Source organism: Dromiciops gliroides, chromosome 3, assembly GCF_019393635.1.
Source record: "Dromiciops gliroides isolate mDroGli1 chromosome 3, mDroGli1.pri, whole genome shotgun sequence".
NCBI classification, from domain to species: Eukaryota; Metazoa; Chordata; class Mammalia; order Microbiotheria; family Microbiotheriidae; genus Dromiciops; species Dromiciops gliroides.
Window position 1 is genome coordinate 127,228,807 of NC_057863.1, and position 22,528 is coordinate 127,251,334.

The 22,528-nt window shown below is 35.9% G+C and overlaps 1 protein-coding gene across 2 annotated transcripts in view; it reads right to left on the reverse strand.

Moving 5' to 3' along the window:
- MYCBP2 (MYC binding protein 2) overlaps nucleotides 1–22,528 on the reverse strand; it is a 324,065-nt gene that overhangs the window by 265,890 nt on the left and 35,647 nt on the right. The window contains exon 2 of one of the 2 annotated variants that reach the window (XM_043997409.1): nucleotides 14,605–14,680. In XM_043997409.1, coding sequence (XP_043853344.1) covers nucleotides 14,605–14,680 — 76 coding nt within the window. Of the gene's footprint in view, nucleotides 1–14,604; nucleotides 14,681–22,528 lie in introns of those variants that run through there. The other variant, XM_043997408.1, reaches the window with a different exon arrangement.

Here is a 22,528-nt window from a genome sequence, read left to right on the forward strand (position 1 = left end):
GAATTTTGTATGGCATATTTTAGAAAATGATTCTTTTCTCTCAGAGATGATATTATGTAGCTTGCTAAATAAAACACAAGTAAATGAACAATTTAAGACATGTCTATAATTTGAAATTAAACAAATTTAATGTCTATTTTTAGCATGTTTTACCCCATGAACATAACAAATACTATCATTTGGTCTATTAATTTCAGAATACCCTTAAGCACAATGTGAGTCCTACAAGGGAGATAGCAACACAAAATTGGTAATGAGATAATGGAGTGAAGAAATTAACTGAAAATAAGGAAGGCCTGGAGAAAATAATGTTGTGAGATGTGTTTATCTTATCCTGGTGTGACAGATACACACACATCTATTGCCAGGCCTGTGTTTAAAGTCTCTCTACCTTGGAGAGACCTGTCAGAGTACGGTGGGGATGGACAAGTATCTGCGGGAACAGAAGAAAAAGTGAAACACAGAGGCAGAGTAAAGAAAAGAGAAAGGCGGGATCTCGGAGACAAACGATACAGAACCAGAAGAAGATAAACAGAAAGGACACACTTTGTATCCGATATTTTAAAAGATCGACATTTTTAGAGCCAGAAGGGGCCTCAGAGAGGATGGATGGAACCACTCTATTTTATAGATGAGGAAGCTGATGCCCAGAGGAGTTAAGTAACTTGACCAATAGCACGGTATGTAGAAGAAAAAAAAAAGATTAAAAAATCAGGTTTCCTGGCTTCCAGTTCATTACAAAGGGAAGAAAGGACCTTTGTCTTTGGATATCATCAGGTCTAAGGTCTCTTTGTATATTTTCCCCTCAAATCAACATATATATTTTAGAGAAGAGAACGGGAAGCTTTCAGAAGTGGTGTAGCAGAAATGGAAAGTGGAAAAGGCTGGTGAAGGCAGTAGATAAGAACTCTCAAAAAGAGAAAGAAAAGATGACAATTGGAACTTGTCACAAGGCTTCAAAATTGTCAAGATGTCCCATTTTTACACTGCCCTAGAATCACTAAAATATTTTATTTTTATGATAGCCACTCGAGAGACATTTGAAATAACAAAAAACATTCCTATTATCAGTGTTCAGGTAGGAACAACTGCTCTTTAATCTTAACACTAGAAGGATCAGATTTAATACCTTGAAGAACCAAGCTGCATTAATTGATCCGATGCATTTTTTTAAATAATAAAGAAAATAATATAATGATACGAGGATCAAAATTTTAATTTCAAAATAAAATTATACTATTTTGTGTCAATTGATGTCCAATAAAAAGAAAAATGAAAAAGCAGTAAGGATTGAGTAAGACACAAGTGGGGAAAAACCCTTTACTTTAGAAACACCTCAAGTGTTGTTTTGTTTTTGCAAGTCTAGGAAAGGTGTATGGGAAAAAGATATTTTGCTGTAAAATACCCCAATATACAATGAATTAGGTTATTTTGAAGACCAGCCTATGTTCTGTGCATAGTGATGATGCACTGAGCACTTCCTAATATGTCATAGAAAGTTACTATAGCTACTTAATTTATTTCTTGATACTAGCAATGTGATTTTATTATACTATGAAAAAGTCAACTGGAATATCATGATTACTTCACAGAACAGGACTGCCTCAATAAAGTAAGCTAGGAAAATGCCATAATAATGAATATTGAAAAAATTGGGGGAGAAGGGAGACAAAGAGAGCCTTAGTGTGTTCTGTTTCACTAGCAGTCTTCAAACTATTATCATAATCATTACCATGCTGAATATAGCATCATTATTCCTGTCCTTAGAGGCAGCTAGATGACACAATGGATAGAGAGCCATGGACCTGGAGTCAGATTTTAATCTAAATACTGGCTCAGAAACTGAGTACTTATGTTACCCTGGTCAGGTCAGTAAACTTGTCTCAGTTCCCCCATCTATAAGATGAGAATAACAAGAGGACTTACTTCCGAGGACTGCTGGGAAAAATCAAATGAGTTAATATTTGTAAAGTGCTTTGCAAACCTAAAGTACTATTAAATGCCAGTTATGATGATGATGACAAATTGTTTCCATATCCAGTCACATTTAGAAATATCTAGGTATTTAAAATGAGAACCACTTCTATAGTCATTACTACTATTTCATTTTCAGTATAGGTGTTTTTTTTTAATTGGAAAACATGAAAAATGTTATTTTGCTTATTTGCTATCTATGGCTCCAACACTTTCATAAATTCAGCCACTGTCTTTCTGGATCAGAGTTTGAATATAAGTACCTTATATTAGTTTACTATTTCAAAAATATCCACCAAATATCCAAGATTTAGGAGGAAATTTTTGCTATAAAATGAATGTTTTGCTTCTGACTACCCCCTCCCCAAAATTGCCTTCCCTTCTATCAGTTCTTCCCCCCTTCTCTCATCCCCATGCTCTCCTACTTTCCTGTAGGGGAAGATAAAGTTCTATACCCAAGTGAGTGTATATGTTATTCCCTCTCTGAGCCAATTCTGAAGAGAGTAAAATTCAAGCATCCCGCTCCCCCACCTCACTCATCTTCCCTTCCACTATAAATGTTCTTTCACACATCTATTACATGAGATAATTTACCCCATTTTACCTCTCACTTCCCCCTTCTCCAAGTGCATTCCTCTTTCTCACCACTTAATTTTATTTTTTGAGTTATCATCCCATCATAGTCAACTGTCATACGCCCTCTCCTATGTATACTCCTAATTGCTCTAATAGTGATAAAGTTCTTAAGAGTTACAAGTATCGTCTTCCTATGTAAGAATGTAAAAAGTTTAACCTTATGTTTTCTCTTTTTTACCTCATGTTTTCTCTTTCTTGTTTATCTTCTTATACTTCTCTAGAGTCTCGTATTTGAAAATTAAAATTTCTGTTCAGCTCTGGTCTTTTCATCAAGAATGTTTTAAAGTTCTCTATTTCATCAAATTTCCCCCTTGAAGGATTATATTTTGTTTTGCTGGAGAGGAAATTCTTGGTTGTAATCCTAGCTCCCATGCTTTCCAGAATCATATTCCAAGCCCTCTGATTCTTTAATGTAGAAGCTGCTAAATCTTGTGTTATCCTGATTTTGGTTCTACAATATATGAATTATTTATTTATGGCTGCTTGCAATATTTTCTGCTTTGTCTGGGAGCTCTGGAATTTGGACAGAATATTCTTGGGAATTTTCATTTGGGGATCTCTTTTAGGAGGTGACTGGTGGGTTCTTTTAATTTCCATTTTACCCTCTGGGGCTAGGATATCAGGGTAGTTTTCCATAATAATTTCTTGAAAGTTATTAAAAGTTTAATGCTCAATATAAAGCACTTATGTTCTCTCAAGCTAACCATCTTGAAAGATGATGTCTAGGCTCTTTTTTTTTTTTTTTTTTAGTGAGGCAATTGGGGTTAAGTGACTTGCCCAGGGTCACACAGCGAGTAAGTGTTAAGGGTCTGAGGCCGCATTTGAACTCAGGTACTCCTGATTCCAGGGCCGGTGCTCTATCCACTGCACGACCTAGCTGCCCCTAGGCTCTTTTCTTAATCATGGCTTTCAGGTAGTCCAATAATTCTGAGAGAAATTACTATTTTCTATTGAATTTATAACCCACTATTAATTAGGATCCAGCCTTTTTCCTTCCTCAGTCAGAGACCAGGCCCTGTAAGTCAGTCAGTCAGTCTCTGAAGGAAACTTCTGACAGATGTGATTGCCCAAATGCTTCAGGACCATAATGGAAATCTTGGTTGGGACCCTATGCAACTAGGAGATCTTACTTCTATTTAGAATGTAAATAAAACCTAATCTAGGTCAATTCCAACCCCAAAATATCAACTCTATTCCCATGTACCTCTCCATTGGAGTTTAGTGAAATCTAGCTCATTTAGGAGAAAACCAACCAGAGTGGTCTGGGTAGAGATGGATTCCTTCATCCAGACTGCTGTGTATTGAGTCTTATGATCAAGCTATGTTCTTAGCAGGAGGAGCAAAAGGCTTTCAGCCCACCTCGTCATTTGAAAGTCCACCCCCACATTAATTGTTCACCAATAAGGGTTGGTTTTCACCTGTCACCTCTTTTCCAAAGATATGTAAGCATTTAGTGATCTCTATGGTTATGTCTTTGGTTACTAAGAGAAATCATTAACTATAAATTATTGATTATCAGCTAGCCTAATTAATAAATTGGCTATTAATTACCTTGGGATTTTCATTTATCTCAGTTCTTAAATTATCTCTCCTTGATCTATTTTCCTGGGCAGTTATTTTTCCAAAGAGATTATTTCACATTTTCTTTTATTTTTCCATTCTTTTGATTTTGTTTTATTGTTTCTTGATGTTTCATAAGGTCATTAACTTCTATTCAACCAATTCTAATTTTTAAGTAATTATTTTCTTCAGTAAACTTTTGTACCTTCTTTTCCATTTGATCAATTCTACTTCTTAAGGAGTCCTTTTCTTTAATAAATTTTTGCCTATCTTTTTCCATTTGGCCAATTTTGATTTTTTAGTTCTCTTCAGTGGCTTTTTATGCCTCTTTAACCATTTGTCCTGTTCTGTTTTTTAAGTTGTTATTTTCTTCAGTATTTTTGAGCCTCTTTTAACCACACTGACACTTCTTTTTTCATAATTTTCTTCCATCACCCTCATTTTTTTCATAATTTTTCCTCTATCTCTCTTATTTGATTTTTAAAATTATGTTTGAGCTCCTCCAGAAATTCTCATTGGCCTGAGACCAATTCACGGTTTCTTTGAGGCTTTGGATATAGCCGTTTTGACTTTGAGAGGCTCCCCTCTCTGCTGCAGCCACAAGCCCTGGTATGCTAGTGTTCCTCCTCATCCTGGAAATGCAACCCAGGCCTATGACCTGGATCTGCATATAGGCAATGCAACAGAGTCCTACACCTAGTGCCAGCAAAAGAACTCTTGTGATCTCCTTCTGACCAGTTGTCCAATCCCCTTACCATCTGTGGTCTGAGAGCTCCAGAAGCCACTCTACTTCATAATTTTTCAAAGAGATTTCCTTAAATGGGCTATTTTAAAAAATAAGACTGATTATTCTTATAACATCTTTAAAACTCCTATATGTAACTCCTCACTCATATTTACTGATACAAATGACTATAAAAGCAATGCAATCTATTCAAATTGAACAAGGGACCACATTTCAAACTAATGCTGGCAGATTTGTATTTCATTCTGACATCAACTGGGCTTGATAGTGCACATTCTAATTCAATTCTTAACATTATATTATTTTCAGTAAAAAGTTCATCAATTACATCAAAAATTTTTTCTTCGTGTGTCATTCCTTTAAATAGGTCTACAAGCAACAAATCTTCTGGAAAATCAGATCCAACAACTTATGCAAATAAACACATAGACAATTCTCTTCCCCACAATATTAATTGTAAGTAGAATCATTCAAATCTGCTTTGTATATAATTCACCAAGCATTGTTTTAACTGTACTGGTAGTAGCAAGTGGCAACCAGTTTAGCAATTCTGTAAGCAATCTTATTCAAAACAAGCCACCCTTTTTGATGAAAGAGATATAGTATTGCAGAAAAGGTTGCTTTTCGCTATTAAAAGAATCTAATTATCTCAGGAAAAAAAGACATCAATGAGAAAATAATTATTAATAATTAATTTCTTGGGAGGACACATATTAGTTTCAGTCCCTTCTCCCCCTCACCCCAGAAAGTTCAATTCTTCAGGAAGTTTTAATTTTGTTTTGGGACTAATCCAAGGGTACAATAGAGATGGAGACTGATTCTTTTGTTTAGCTAAGTGAACTGATAGGATTATAACATGTCACTGTAGAACTCATTTTAATTTGGACCACCTTCAGGTCACATCAACCAATGGAATTGAATGATGCTTTGCAATTAGCTATTATCAATGTCTAATGACCCATCTCTTAACAAAAGATGATAAAAAGCCTTGACCACTCAAGAGTCGCCATCTTGGCTCACACTCAGCTCAGAATACTGTCACTTGCTGCAGGCTTTTCCTCTTAGGCCTTGAGACCATGCACTGTCTCTCTGAGAGACATCATGGGGCTTCTGGGCTTTTCCTCCTGTTCATACTGTCATGCAGTCAATACTTTAATATATAATATTAATTAATAATAAATGTTTACTGCCAAGACTGGTACAATAAGTACAATAGCTACACACACACACACACACACACATATACACACACATAAATATTTGTGTATGTATAAATGTGTGTGTATATATATATATATAAAGTAGCAATAATTTTAGAAAAATAAAGTAGCCAAAAATAATTTTTAAAATACACATCTTATCTCATAAATGTATTCTGTATATACACTTTCAAAGTATTTCATGCTATAAAATAGTAAAGCATTTGAACAAAGGAAGCAGTGGCCTTTCTTCTCCAACAAATAAAATACTCATGTATCTCAATGTGTACTAATGCCTCATAATCTTTGAATCGGGCTTTTTATTTCTACTTTTACTACTTAAACTGTCTCTACTGTCTTTGCTTATACTACTTTTCAGCTGCTCCTGGGAAATTCTTTTCAAAGTGATTATTTATTTATCATAAAAATGGCATTTTTTCACTTAAAAAAAATAAGGTCATTAAATTTAATGGCATAAAATTCTACATTATATGTGTATATACACATATATAACTACTAAAATATTTCAATTTTTACATCTTGTAGTTTTGGGAAAATCAACTTATTATATTACATACCAAAGTGAAAGGGGGCTGATAGGGACTATAGCTGTGATTTAGTTGCCATAGGAAACTTCCCAATGAAGAAACTATCTCTATAAATGCACCTCAGCATCTTTTCTGCTCCTTATAGAATTAGAGTACTGCCTATGGCAGCGAGAAGTTAAGAGACTTGTCTTGCTTCACAGGGCCAATATGCATTAGAAGTAGAACCTGAATCCATCCTGTCACTGAATCTATCTCTTTTTCCAATATATTACAGTGCTGATATTGTAGTGCTTTTAAATTTCACAGATTGTTCAACTTCAAGCATAGATAACTTCACATTTAAATACAACAAGCAGTGAACTAACTCAATTCATTGTATTCTAAGCCTATATTGCAATGACGGCAGTTTATTAATTTTTTTTCTTTGTTTTGTTTTGGTTTTTGGTGAGGCAATTGGGGTTAAGTGACTTGCCCAGGGTCACACAGCTAGTAAGTGCTAAGTGTCTGAGGTCAGATTTGAACTCAGGTTCTCCTGACTCCAAGGCTGGTGCTCTATCCACTGTGCCACCTAGCTGCCCCTCAGTTTATTAATTTTAATTTGGCTATTGTTGCTATAAATGCAAGGTATCTGATGACCAATAAACAGAAATACTAGTAGAGCAGGAGTTCTTAACATGAGATGCATAAACCCTCAAGGGGATTGTGGGCAGATTTCAGGGGATCTGTGGACTATTCGTTTGTTCTCTTTGCAATCTGAATTTTATTTTATGCATTTCAAAACAGTACTCTGAAAGGGAGTACTTTCATCTTCACCAGACAGCCAAAGGGGCCATAACACCAAAAAGGTTAAGAATCTTTCTACTAGAGGAACAAAATTATATCAATCTTGGCAAGTTCACTATAGAGGAAATCAGAAGTTTCAGCCAAAACAAAAGATGGCATATAAGTTTTCCTTGGAGAAAAGTAAAGCAGTTGGCAAAGTTGGTTTTGGCACAAATGCAAAGATAACAAGAAAAATGACATAATGGGGTATTTAGTCATCTTTTATTACATTGCTCATGAGTAGTATCTGCAAAAAGACCTCCATGAACAGTTTATGTACCAATATCTACTTCAAAGATGAAGAGGTAGAAAAATTCTACAAAGAACTTGATAAAACTCTCCAAAATAAATCAGTATTTATACTTTGAGTGTAGGTGATTTTAATGCAAATATGAAGATGGTAGAAATCAAATTGCAAAACAAGGGTCAAGCAACAAGACTGAGAGGCCAGAGAATTATAAAATTCAAAAACACCTATGCATTGCTAACTTAAAAAAAAAAAAGAATCAGTTCTTTGCCACTACAAAAAAAGAGCTGCTTCAAATATTTTGTTACCTTAAAGACCTTTTCCTATTTCTTTGATCTTTTGGGTGTATAGGCATAGTGGTAGTCACTGTATCACTGGGTCAGAAGGTATGCATGGCTAAATAACTTTGGGATCATAATTCTAAATTATGGTATATAAATGATATAAAAATTTTTTGTGTCATAAGAAACAGTGAAGAGGATGTTTTCAGAGAAATCTAGAAAAGCAGTATGAACAGAGGCACACCCACCCACTTCCAAAAAGAGAAGTGATAAATGAAATATGCAGTCAAAGATACTCATTTTTAGACATGGATGATGTGAGAATCTGTTACGCATTTGTTGCTTCTTTTTTTTTTTTAACAGTAGGGAAAGAGGTAGGAGGGAGAGAAGAAAAATTCCTATTAATTGAACAAAGTAAAACAATCTTTAAAAATAAAATTTAATAAGCAAATGTCTTAGTCTCAGGAAGGCATTGCCAGAGAAAGAGACCCTCCAGAGCCTCTGAATCAGCTCCAGCACCAGTGTCATCTGAAACCAAGCTCATAGTCTGGTGAGAGGGCTGAGCCCTTGGCAGGGAGGAGATTACAGGGGTCTCTGCTGGTGCTGAGGCAGAACTTGGGTTTTTCACCCCTTCTGGGAATCAGTAAGTAGCCTTGAGTAGCAGTGGCCCAGGTTGGAGAAAGGCACAGGCTCGTCGGAGCTAACAACCATAGCACACAAAGTTTTGCTGTCTGGTTAAATAGCAAGTTGGCCTGGGGTTATCTAACTGACCAGGGAACAAGCCAGGCAAGTGAAGAACCTGCCCCTCCTTATATCATACAACCGGGGACCACCTGAAGCTTGGGACAATGCAGCGTGGAAACAGTGCCCCACTTTAAGGAGCTAAAAGTAAAAGACAGGCAAGATGAGCAGACAGAGAAAAATGAGGACCATAGAAAGTTTCTTTAATGACAAGGAAGATTGAAGTGTACCCTCAGAAGAGGATAGAAACATCAGGGCTCCAATATCCAAAGCTTCCAAGAAAAATATGAATTGGTCTCAGGACACAGAGGTGCTCAAAAAGGATGTTGAAGATAAAGTCAGAGAAGTAGAGGAAAAAATGGAAAGAGAAATGAGGGTGATGCAGGAAAGACATGAGAAAAAAGTCAACAGCTTGAAAAGCCAAATGGAAAAGCTCTCTGATGAAAATAAGTGCCTAAGAATTAGGATTGAACGAATGGAAGCTAGTGACTTTATGAGAAACCAAGACACAAAAAAGTAAATCCAAATGAATAAAAAAATAGAGGGCATTGTGAAATATCCTCTTGGAAAAACTACTGACCTGGAAAATAGATCCAGGAGAGATAATTTGAAAATCATTAGACTACCTGAAAACCATGATCAAGGAAAGAGCTTAGACATCATCTTCCAAGAAATTGTCCGGAAAAATTGCCCTGATATTCTAGAAGCAGAAGGTAAAGTAGAAACTGAAAGAATCCACTGATCACCTCCTGAAAGAAATATCAAAAGGAAAACTCCCAGAGATATTATAGCCAAATTCCAGAGCTCCCAGATCAGGGAGAAAATACTGCAAGGTGCCAAAAAGAAAAAAATTCAAGTACTGTGGAACCCCAGTCAGTATAGTACAAGGTCTAGCAGCTTCAACATTAAAGGTAGAGAGGGCATGGAATATGATATTCCAGAGGGCAAAGGAATTGGGATTACAACCAAGAATCACCTATCCAGCAAAACTGTTCATAATCTTTCAGAGGAAAAAATGGGACTTCAATGAAAAAGAGGACTTTTAGGTATTCATGGTGAAAAGACCTGAACTGAATGGAAAAATCTGACTTTAAATACAAGACCCTAGAGAACCATAAAAAGGTAAACAGGAAAAATAAATTAAGAGGGATTTTAAAAGGTTAAACTGTTTACATTCTGGGGCAGGTAGGTGGCACAGTGGCTAAAGCACCAGCTCTGGACTCAGGAAGACTTGAGTTCAAATCCAGCCTCATACACTTGACACTTGTTAGCTGTGTGACCCTGGGCAAGTCACTGTAAGGGGCTAAAATTCTAGCTAGCCTGTCTAAAATATCTAATGAGTGGTTGCCAAAGCATTTATTAAGGAGAATAAGAATTTGGTGAAGAGAGAGAGAAAGTCCTAGATTCATCTATCTATCTTGGGGAGCTACAGTTCTGCTCTGTTCTCCACGAGAGTCCTGGCGAAAGAAAGCGAGAGTATCACCCTCGCCCCCTCTTCCTCCCACAAGCCAATGTCACTTCCTGATGCCAAAGAAAAGCCACATGGCTTGCCCTCAGGTGTCTTCTCCTCATGGCGGAGCTTTCCTACAGTAAGTCTCCAGCAGGTGGCATCATTCTAATCGTTATATCACTTAACTCCCATTGCCCCACAAAACAAACAAACAAACAAAAAAACTGTTTACATTCCTACATGGGAAGATGATATGTCTAGCTCATAAGAACTTTCTCGGTATTAGGGCAGATGATAGAAATAAATTCAGACAGAGGGCACAGGTGGGAATTGATTATGAAGGGATGATATCTGTAAAGTATTTATTTTTTGTTTATCTCTCTTTGTAGGGTAGTTGGAGTTGGGTGACATGCCTGGGGGTCATGCAGTGGGTGAGTGTCCTGTGTCTGAGGCCAGATTGGGGCTGGGATTCTCCTGGGTCCAGGGTGGGTGCTTTGTCCACTGCGTCACCTAGATTCCCCATGATGATATCTTTAGGGTAAAATTGAGGGGTGAGAGAAATGCACTGGTGGAGGGGGAAAGTGAGAGGTAGCATGGGGTAAAATCCCACATGAAAGAAACTGGAAAGAGCTTATGGAGTGGGGGAAGAGATGGGGGAGGAGCAGGGCAGTAAATGAACTTTACACTCATCAGAATAGTCTCAAAGACCTTAATCTCATCAGAGTTGGCACAAGTATGTATTAACACATACATGCAATTGGGTGGGGTAATCTATCTAACCGTGCAGGAAAATAGGTGGGGAAAGGGATAAAGAGGGAGGGGCAAAAAAAGGGAAGGCATATTGGGGGAGGGGGCAGTCAGAAGCAAATCCCTTTTGAAGAGGCATAGGGTGAAAGAAGATAGATAATAGAGTAAATATCATGGGGAAGGAAATAGGATGGAGGGAAACAGTTAACAATAGTAATTGTGAAAAAGAAAAGGGGGGGAAACTCTACAAAAAAATATTTATAGCAACTCTTTGTGGTGACTAAGAATTGGAAATTAAAGGAATGTCCATTAATTGGGGAATGACTAAAGAAGCTTTGGTATATGATTGTAAAGGAATATTATTGTGCTATAAGAAATGACAAGCAAGATGATTTCAGAAAAACCTGGAAATACTCATATGAACTGATGTATAGTGAAGTGAGCAGAATCGGGAGGACATTGTGCACAGTGACAGCAGTATTGTTCTATGAGCAATTGTGAATGACTTGAATACTCTCAGCAATGCAATGATCCAAGACATCCCAAAGTGCTAATGATGAAGCATACTATCCACTCCCAGAGAAAGAACTGATATTGATTGAACAAAGACTAAATTTTTTTTAAAAAAAGAGCACTTGTGGATTGTACATATATAACCTATATCAGATTGGTTGCTGTCTTGTGGAGGGGGGAGGGAAGGAGAAAGATCTGGAACTCTAAATCTTATGAAAATTAATGTTGAAAACTACCTTTCCATATAACTGGAAAAAAATAAAATAAATGTTTGTTAGAAAAAAAAAACAAGCAAATGTCTTAGTGGTCTTTCATCTTGCAAGGTATCACTTTCCCTGACTTCCTTCCTGAAACTTTATGTACCACTTGGACACTATGAGGAATCATAGAGAAATTTATAAGATTTATTACCAAAATACTATAACTTTCTTAGCACTGCATATTTTAGGTACATATGGTAATATTACAAAGTAATAATACTTCTTTGCCACCAAAAAGAGAGTTGCTCTGAATATTCTTGAGCATATAGGCTCTTTCCCTTTTTCCTTGATCATATTGGCAAACAGACCTAATTGGGGTATTGTTGGGTCAAAGGGTAGACCCAGTTTTATAACTCTGGGATAATTCCAGATTGCTCTCCAAAATAGTTGGATCAGTTCACAATTCCACCAACATGTATTAGGGTCACAATTTTTTTCATATCTCCTCTGGCATTTGTCATTCCCCCCCCTTCTATCATTTTAGCCAATCTGATAGGTATGAGATGGTACCCCTCAAAGTTATTTTGATTTTCACTTCTTGAATCAATAATGATTTAGAGCATTTCTTCATATGACTATATATAGCTTGGATTTCACTGTGCTCTCAGTATTAAAGTAGACATCTAATTTTGATAAATCAACTTTGTATTGTTTAGTCTATAATTCAGTTTTCAACACTACACCTAAAATAATTACTAAAGTAATCAAAGGGTACACACAGAACTGAGACAGACCTCTATGGAGTAAAAAACAATATACTTGTCTTATATTGTTCAAAAAATATGGGATCTAACAACCGAGTAAATTCAAGATATATGGAATAACATATAAATACTAAAACCTACTAGTCTCAAAATTCTATCCTGTTAATAACAAATTTGATGGTAATTACAAAGCAGCCAGAACAAATAAAGCAGTGGGCTTAAAGTCAAGAAGATTTGACAGGCTTCATTCCTACCAACACTACCATCTGCCTGGTCTTGAGCAAACCACTTAACCTCTATGTGCCTCAGACCATTAATTCTCTAGGAATAATCTACTGTGTCACTAGCAGATCACGTCTGCACAGATAGAGTGAATTCTTATAACAAGGATTCTCTGTAGTGATGAAATCATAAATCCTTTGAGTAGATAGGTTAGCTAAACATTTATGGATGGTGAAATCAATAGTGTATTGGACTTAGAGTCAGAAAGACTTCAGTTTGTATTCTGCTTCAGACACTTAATAGCTGAGTCATTTAACTACTTGGTACCTCAGTTTCCTAAACTGTGAAACATGAAAGAGATCAGATTCAGTATCCTCCAAAGTTCCTTTCAGATCTAAATCTGTAATCCTATGACACTATAGGTGAGGTTATACAGATGGCTTCTAAGGTCCCTTATAAATCTAGTACTAATTATATGCAAGATATAATTTATAAATTGTGACAACAGCATATTTGAACATTGCCATCACTTCTACAAGCAAATTTCATTTTTAAATTATTCATATCTTTTAAATACATTATGTAAGGATGAAACAAAGTTTCCTTAAAATCAAAATTGAAAATTAAAAGCTATTTAAATATATTACCTCTGTACAAAAGGCATTTATCTGCAGAACAGAGAAAGTTGTTAATGTTCATAACCCTGAAAAATCTTTCCCTCCCCCAAAAAGAACTGCTACCATAGCTGACTCTTAAGTTTTGTAATATGCACATGCTTACATGAAAATTATTTGCCTTAGCCATCTGCAGTGCAATCTCCAGTGAGTTGAGCTATTGTTGCCATCAATTCATTCCTGTTTAAAAGCAGAACCACAGAAGAAGACAAGAGATCTTCACTTTCTCCCTCTTCCTTGGCCCTGACTGCTTTTTCTCAGGAAATAATAAGCTAAGAGAAAAGGGCTAAGGACTTGAAAAGAAGTTTGAAATTAATTTTTGCCCACAGCCCTGTCAATGGTTGGGAGGAACATTCAGAATACTATATAATTGTGTGTACTTTGTACATATATTAAAAATAGTTCACACTTCTCTCTCCTATCCTAGAAAAATGGAATGTGATATTTTTGAAAAAGTCAAGTATTACACAAAACTAGTTCCATATAACATTCCTTTCAAAGACAATTCCTATTTAAAATTATGATAGTTTTCTATGATACTCTCCTAGAGCTGACCAAAATTGAAATGGGTTGCCTTACATTGAACTCTACTAATGATCAGTCAATTGGAATGAAAGGGAATCTGAAAAGGATACAGTAGAAAGGATTCCAATACTGGAGAAGATATTAAACTAATAATCACTTTCAAGAACCCTTCATATCACTAAGGTATAGCAATTAATGTCTATAAACAAGATTCTAGTCTATTAACTAAATGATAGATTAATACTAAGGACACAAGAAAAAGAATAAATAGATAATTCTCAACTCCAAGAGAAGGACTAAAGAGTGGAAAATTTTCCTTTTTGAAGTCATTAAAAGTCACAAAAATGCAGTTTTTTGAAGTGACATGAATAGTAACATTATTAACATGCTGCTAAAGAAAAACAATCTGTCAGTATAGGCAGCATTCCTACTTTCTCTCACCTACAAATAAATATATTTCAAAGATATACTTGGGTCATGAAGATTATAGAAAAAGAATACTAAACTGTGTCTCAGGAGACGAGGGTTCTAATCCTAATTCTGCCACCTTGTGAACCTGAATCACTTAACCTATTCTGTGATTGTGTTCTTATCTGTAAAATGAAGTGACTTACATTAAATTCCAAGATCCTTTTCAGCACTAAGTCTTTTGAGTCTAAGAATGGCTTCTTACCTGTTTTTCCCCTTTTTATTTGTCTTTAAAATTTTTTATGTCAAATGTAAATCTTAAGTTTGTCTCTGTTGCCAGTAATTTACCTTGCTTCTTGTTTTCACTTTTGATTTAGTCTTCTGTTTCCTTTTCAGCTTTTTCTTATTAAAATTTTCTTTACTCCTAAAAAAAAAGAAAGTTTATATTAAGATTTCCAATAGAAAATGGTTATTAAAAGTCACAAGAATGACAGACATTAGATGAAAATAAATTCTAAGGCCTATGTATTTATAACATAAAATATATCAGCATATAATCCATATGTACATAAACATAAATGCATTTATGTAGCTAAGGATTTAGAATTATAATAGCCCTATATTTGTTGACATTTATGTCTATTTTGATAAAAAATTCCACAAATTTCTTAAACACTTGCAAGGTACAAAGTAACATAAAAGGCACTGAGAAAAATACAAAGATAAAATAAAACAGGCTTTGCCAACAAAGAGACTGCAATCTGTAGAAGAGAGGAAAGCATGTATTGAAAATAATTGTAATACTACAAACAGAGATAAGCATATAAGAGAAATATGGGGTGGAGTGGGGGAGAAAACAGTGTAATAAAAAGGAAGAGATATCACTGGCCAAAAAACAAGGCTTCATACTAAGTAGAATCAATGTGAGGAAACTTTAGGAAGTGGTATGGAAACCTGATTCCTACAAAAGAGTACAAAAGGCTTAACTATCAAAGCCTGAAAAAAGTAGGGATGGAATCCAGATTTCCAGTTCTGAGATAGAGTTGACAAAATTCAGAAATGATCAGATGGGGGGAGTAAAAGAAAGGAAAGAAGCAAGGGTGCTTTCCCATTCTACAAACCTTGTAGGGCAGTCAGTGTTGCCCATTGTCAGAAATGGGGAAAAGAAGAAAACAAGGGAAAATATTATAAGATTCTATTGGACATAATGAATTTAAGATACTAATGGGTCACCCAGGGTAAGATATATTCATTAGAAAGTTTCATAATGCAAGACTACCATCAGAAGATGGATTAGAGATTGGATATACAAATTTGGAAGCTACCATAGAGATGATAATTCAAACCAATGGGAATAAATGGGATGGCTCAGAGAAACTGTAAAGGCGAAAAAGAGTAGAGCACCCAGCTCTAGCCTTGGGGACATAGACTAAATGAGTAGGACAGATGATGATACAGCAAAAAAAGATAAGGAATTAATAAAAAAAATAATGTCAACAGGGAGAGAACTGTATGAACAGAGTCACAGAGTCAAATGAAAGAATATTCAGGAATAGAAAGCTGTTAAGAGTGTCAGAAGTTGCAGATACTCGAACAACACAAGACCGAGAAAAGTAGATCAGTGGAATAGGTTGGATAAGCAGGAATCAGAAACCTTGAACTCAGGTAGCCCAAATGTTCAAGAAATCCCAAAACAATCTCCTTGAGGAACTCCTTTATTTCACAAAACTATTAGAAAAAATTAAAAATCAGAAAAAAATAGATTTAAATTAGCATATAACACAACATAACACAAATGAGTAGACAATCTATATATAAGAAATCAAATATTTTTTAATGGAAGGAAAAGGGAGAAGATAGTTTTTTAAAATTAAAATTGGGAGAGGTTTTATTAGCCAAAGGAATAGAGATAATCTTAAAAAAGAGGAAATAAAATGGGTTGGTAGGGGGGGTATGGTATATAAAGGAAAGAACAATAACTATGAAGTCAGAGTATCTGAATTAAAATCTACCTCTACCACTAGCTATTAGGGTGATCTTAGACCTTCCATATGGAAAATTAACACAGACTTGTTTCCATATTTAAAAAAATGAAGGGATTCAACTTCTAAAATCTCTTATAGCTATAAGTCTATGAGTCTATTAATTATTAACAACCATATGAAGACTGCCCAAAATGACTATAAGCAAGCAACAAGCATTATTAAGAGCTTATATGTGCCTGTACTAAGCTAATGATATAAGATAAACCAAAAACAAGGCAGCCTTCTGCAGCGAGCCCTTTCCCATCCCTCTTAATTCTAGTAACTTCCTATGTTGATTATTTCCTATTTATCCTGTATGTAATTATTTGTACAGATTTGTTTTTCATGTTCTCTCTCCCTTGTGAGCAGGGACTGTCTTTTGTCTGTTTCCCTCATGTTAACACAGTATCTGGCACACTGTACTCAGTTCTTAATAAATGCTCATTAATTGATTGCCCTTAAGAAGCTCACATCCTAATAAGAACATACAAGTTAGAATGGAACATACAAAGTAGATGGAAGGTAATGTTGGAGGAAGTGGCACTAGATAGAAGTGAGGAAAACAAGGAAAGGGCTCTTGGAGGAAATGATGCTTCGGCTATTTTTAAAGGAACCTAGGAAAGACTTGAAGTCTGGGAAGAAAAGCATTCCAGGCAGAGAAAAAAAATAGTGTAAGGGAGATGGATTATTGTTTGTGAGAAACAGCAAGATAAGCTAATGTAGCTGTATCTAAAAAAGATCTTCCTTGGAGTGAAGGTGGTCAGGAACCAGCTTGTGAAGAGTTTTAAAGGCCAAACAAAGGAACTTTACTAATTCATCTTGGAGGTAATAGGAAGGCAATGTATTTTAAAAAGAGTGAGGGGCAGAGCCTAAGATGGCGGAGAGGAAGCAGCAAGCTGCCTGAGCTCTCCTTCTGTTCCCTCAAAAAGAACATTAAATCAAGCCTCTGGACAGATTCTGGAACTACAGAACCTGCAAAGAGACAGAGAGACACAGTCTTCCAACCAGAGATAATTTAGAAGACTTCAGGAAAAGGTCGGTCTGACTCGGGAAAAAGGGAGGCCCAGTGCAGGGCAGCAGCCCAGCACCAAGTGGGTCGGGGCAAGTCAGCAGGAGCCTGAAGGCCACAGCCGAACAACTGAGGCCCCTGGAACCTGGCTCAAAAATCTGGTGGCCAGAAGGACAGTGAAAAACCTACATGCACCCGGCCGGGAGGGCCACGAACGGGACAGGCGGGATCAGGCGCTGGGATCGGGCACCTGGCCAAGCGTGCTCAGACAGTAAGTGCAGGGGGGTGAACTGCACACACTATAAAGGCCTCAGAGTAAAAAGCCGGTCACACAGCACCTATACCCCTGTACAAGAAGCCCAAAACAGGGACCCTGGTGCCCCCAGAGCAGACCTCAACTTAAAAAATAAACAAACAAGAAGCAATAATGAGTAAAAAGCAAAAAAGGGCCCTCTCCATTGAGAGCTTCTGTATCAATAGGGAAGAAGCCAACGCAAACTCAGATGAGGACAATACCCTCAAATTGCCTACATCTGAAGCCTCACGAGGGAAGGTGAATTGGTCTCAGAAACAAAAGCCTTCCTGGAAGAGCTCAAAAAGGATGTTAAAAATTAATTGAGAGAGGTAGAAGAAAAAAATGGGGAGAGAAATGAAAGCAAAACAAGAAAACTATGAAAAAAGAATCAGTAGCTTAGAAAAGGAAGCACAAAGATTGACTGGCCAAGTGGGAAAAAAAGTGCATAATTTCACTGAAGAAAACAATGCCTTAAAAAATTCATTTGGCCAAATGGAAAAAAAGGTGCATAATCTCATTGAAGAAAACAATGCCTTAAAAAATTCATCTGGCCAAAATGGAAAAAAAGGTGCATAATCTCATTGAACAAAACACTGCCTTAAAAATTCACTTGGCCAAATGGAAAAAAGGTGCGGAATCTTACTGAAGAAAACAATTCCTTAAAAATTAAAATTGGACAGTTGGAAGATAAGGAATCCATGAGACATGAAGAATCAATCAAGCAGAATCAAAAGAATGAAAAAATAGAAGAAAATGTGAAAATACCTCATTGGAAAGACAACGGATCTGGAAAAACAGAACGAGGGAGAGACAATTTGAGAAGCATTGGACTGCCTGAAAGCCATGACCAGAAAAAAGATCTAGACACCATATTCTAAGGAAATTATTAAGGAGAACTGCCTGATATCATAGAATCAGAGGATAGAAATCATCATTGAAAGAATTCACCGGATCACCTCCTGAAAGAGACCCAAAAGGAAAACTCCAAGGAATATTGTAGCCAAATTCCAGAATTTATCAGGTGAGGAAAATACTCCCAAGCAGCCAGAAAGAAGCAATCTAAATATCATGAGCCACAGTCAGGATTGCTCAGGACCTGGCAGCTCAACATTTAAAGGACTGCAAGGCTTGGAATATGATATTCTGGAAGGCAAAGGAGCTTGGATTGCAGCCAAAGATCTATTACCCAGCAAAAATGTGCATTCTCTTTCAGGGGAAAAGATGGACATTTAATGACATTGTGGGACTTTCAATCTTTCCTGTGAAAAGACCAGAACTGAATAGAAAATTTGATCTCAACATACAGAACTCAAGAGAAGTTTAAAAAGGTAGAACACAGGGGGAAAAAAAAAGGTTACCCTAATTAGGTTAAACTGTTTATATCCCTACAGCGGAAGAGTAACACTCATAACTCTTAAGAACTGTAAATGTATTTGGGGCAGAGAGAGAAGTGTACACAGAGGGTATAAATATAAATTATCTTGATGTGATGATACAAAAAAAAAATTAAGGGGTTAAAAAGGGAGTCTATGGGGAGGAGAGGAAAGGGGGAGGTGGAATGGGATGAATTATTTCATATGAAGAGGTGAAAAAAAAAAGCCTTTTACAATAGAGGGAAAGAAAGGAGGGGTGAACATTGTTTCAACCCTACTCTCGTTAGATTTGATTCAAAGAGGGAATAACATATACGTTCACTGAGATAAAGAAAACTTAACTCATTCTTTAGGGAAGCAAAAGGGGAAGGGAAAGGGGGGACTGATAGAAGGGAGACAAAAGCAAGGGGAGAAAAAGGGTAAAGAAAAGAGAGGGGGGTGATAAAAAGGGAGGGCAGATTGGGGGAGGCAGGGTAGAAGTAAAACGTCGGTGAGGAGGAATAGGGTGAAAGAAGGGGGGAAAAGTACAAAGGGGTTAAATAGAATGGAGGGGAATAGACAGTCAGTAATAATAACTGTGAATGTGAATGGGATGAACTCTGCTATAAATGGAAGCGAATTGCAGAGTGGATTAAAAACAAGAATCCTACATATGCTGTTTACAAGAAACACATTTGAAGCAGAGAGATACACACAGAGTAAAGGTAAAAGGCTGGAGCAGAATATATCATGCTTCAGCTAAAGTAAAAAAAGCAGGGGTAGCAATCCTTATATCAGACAGAAATTACATCTTGCTTAAAAGTACTATAGATGGTGAAGTAATATCAATATTAAATATGTATGCGCCAAGTGGTATAGCATCCAAGTTCTTAGAGGAGAAGTTAAATGGGTTACAAGAGGAATTAGACAGTAATACTATACTAGTGGCGGATCTGAATCTCCCCTTCTCAGAATTAGATAAATCTAGCCAAAAAATAAATAAAAGAAAGTGAAAGAAGTGAATAGATTACTAGAAAAGTTAGACATGATAGATGTCTGGAGAAAATTGAATGGGGATAGAAAGGAATATACCTTTATCTCAGCAGTACATGGCACATTTTCAAAAATTAACCATGTATTAGGGCACAAAAACATCATAGTCAAATGTAGAAAGGCAGAAATAGTAAATGCATCCTTTTCAGATCATGATGCAATAAAAATTATATGTAAGAAAGAGCCAGGGAAAAGTAGAATGAAAATCAATTGGAAACTAATAATTTCTTCTAAAGAATGAATGGGCCAAACAAGAAATCATAGAAACAATCAATAACTATATCCAAGAGAATGACAATAAATGAGACAACATACCAAAATCTATGGATGCAGCCAAAAGCAGTGCTTAGGGGAAAATTTATAGCTCTAAATGCTTACATGAATAAAAAATAGAAAGAGGAGATTAATGAATTGGGCATGCAACTTAAAAAGCTAGAAAAAGAACAAATTAGAAATCCCCAATTAGACACTAAATTAGAGATCCTGAAAATTAAAGGAGAAATTAATAAGACTGAAAGCAAAAAAAACTATAGAATCAGTCAATAAAACTAAGAGCTGGTTTTATGAAAAAACAATAAAATAGATAAAAATATTGGTTAATTTGATTAAAATAAAAGAAAGAAGAAAACCAAATTACCAGTATCAAAAATGAAAGGGTGATGTTACCACCAGTGAAGTGGAAATTAAATCAATAATTAGGAATTATTTTGCCCCAACTGTATGCCAATAACTTGACAATCTAAATGAAATGGATGAATATTTACAAAAATACAAACTGCCCAGGTTAACTGAAGAGGAAATAAAATCCTTAAATAAATCCATATTAGAAAAAGAAATTGAACAAGCCATTAATGAACTCCCTAAGAAAAAATCCCCAGGGCCAGATGGGTTTACGGGTGAATTTTACCAAACATTTAAAGAACAATTAATTCCAATATTATACAAATTATTTGGAAAAACAGGTGAAGAAGGAGGTTCTAACCAAATTCGTTTTATGACACAAATATGGTGGTGATACCAAAACCAGGCAAAGCAAAAACAGAGAAAGAAAAATTATAGACCAATTTCCCTAATGGAATATTGATGCTAAAATCTTAAATAAGAAATTAGGCAAGGAGATTACAGCAAGTGATCACCAGGATAATACACTATGACCAGGTGGGATTTATACAGGAATGCAGGGCTGGTTCAACATTAGGAAAACTATTAACATAATCAACCACATCAATAAGAAAACCAACCAAAATCATATGATTTCTCAACAGATGCAGAGAAAGCTTTTGACAAAGTACAGCACCCATTCCTAATAAAAACACTAGAGAGTTTAGGATAGGGGGAGCTTTCCTTAGAATAATAAACAGTATCTACCTAAAGCCATCAGCAAGTATTATATGCAATGGAGATAAATTAGAGGGCCTTCCCAATAAGATCAGGGGTGAAACAGGGATTCCATTATCACCCCTATTATTTAATATTGTCCTAGAATGTTAGCTTAGCAATCAGAGAAGAGAAAAAGAATTAAAAGGAATTAGAGTAGATAAGGAGGAAACAAAACTATCACTCTTTGTAGATGATATGATGGTATACTTAAAGAATCCTAGAGAATCAACTCAAAAATTACTTGAAACAATTAACAACTTTAGCAAAGTAGCAGGATATAAAATAAATCCACATAAATTCATCAGCATTTCTATACATGGACCAACAAAGTCCAGCAGCAAGAGATAGAAAGAAGAATTCATTTAAAGTAACAGTAGATAATATAAAATACTTGGGAGTCTACTTGCCAAGACAAACCCAGGAACTCTATGAACACAACTACCAAACACTCTTCACACAAATCAAATCAGATCTAAATAATTGAAAGATATCAACTGCTCATGGATAGGCAGAGCTAATACAGTAAAAATGACAATACTGCCTAAATTAATTTACTTATTCAGTGCCATACCAATCAGACTACCTAAGAATTATTTTAATAGAGCTAGAAAAAATAATAACAAAATTCACCTGGAAAAACAAAAAAAGTCAAGAATATCCAGGGAAATATGAAAAAAAATTCACAGGAAGGTGGGTTAGCAGTACCAAACCTGGAGCTTTACTATAAAGCGGCAGTCATCAAAACTATCTGGTACTGGCTAAAAAAAAAGAGTGGTAATCAATGAATAGGCTAGGCTCAGGAAATGCAGTAGTAAATGACACTAGTAATGTAGTGTTTGATAAACCCAAAGACTCCAGCTTCTGGGATAGGGAACTACAGTATTTGACAAAAACTGCTGGGAAAACTGGAAGATAGTATGGGCAGAAATTAGCATAGACCAACATCGGACACCTTACACTAAAATAAGGTCAAAATGGATACACGATTTAGACATAAGAGGGTGATACCATAGGTAAATTAGGAGAGAGAAGGAATAGTGTACCTATCAGATCTTTGGAAAGGAAAAAACAGTTTTTGACCAAACAAGAGATAGAGTATATTATAAAATGCAAAATGGATGATTTTGATTACATTAAATTAAAAAAAAAATTGTACAAA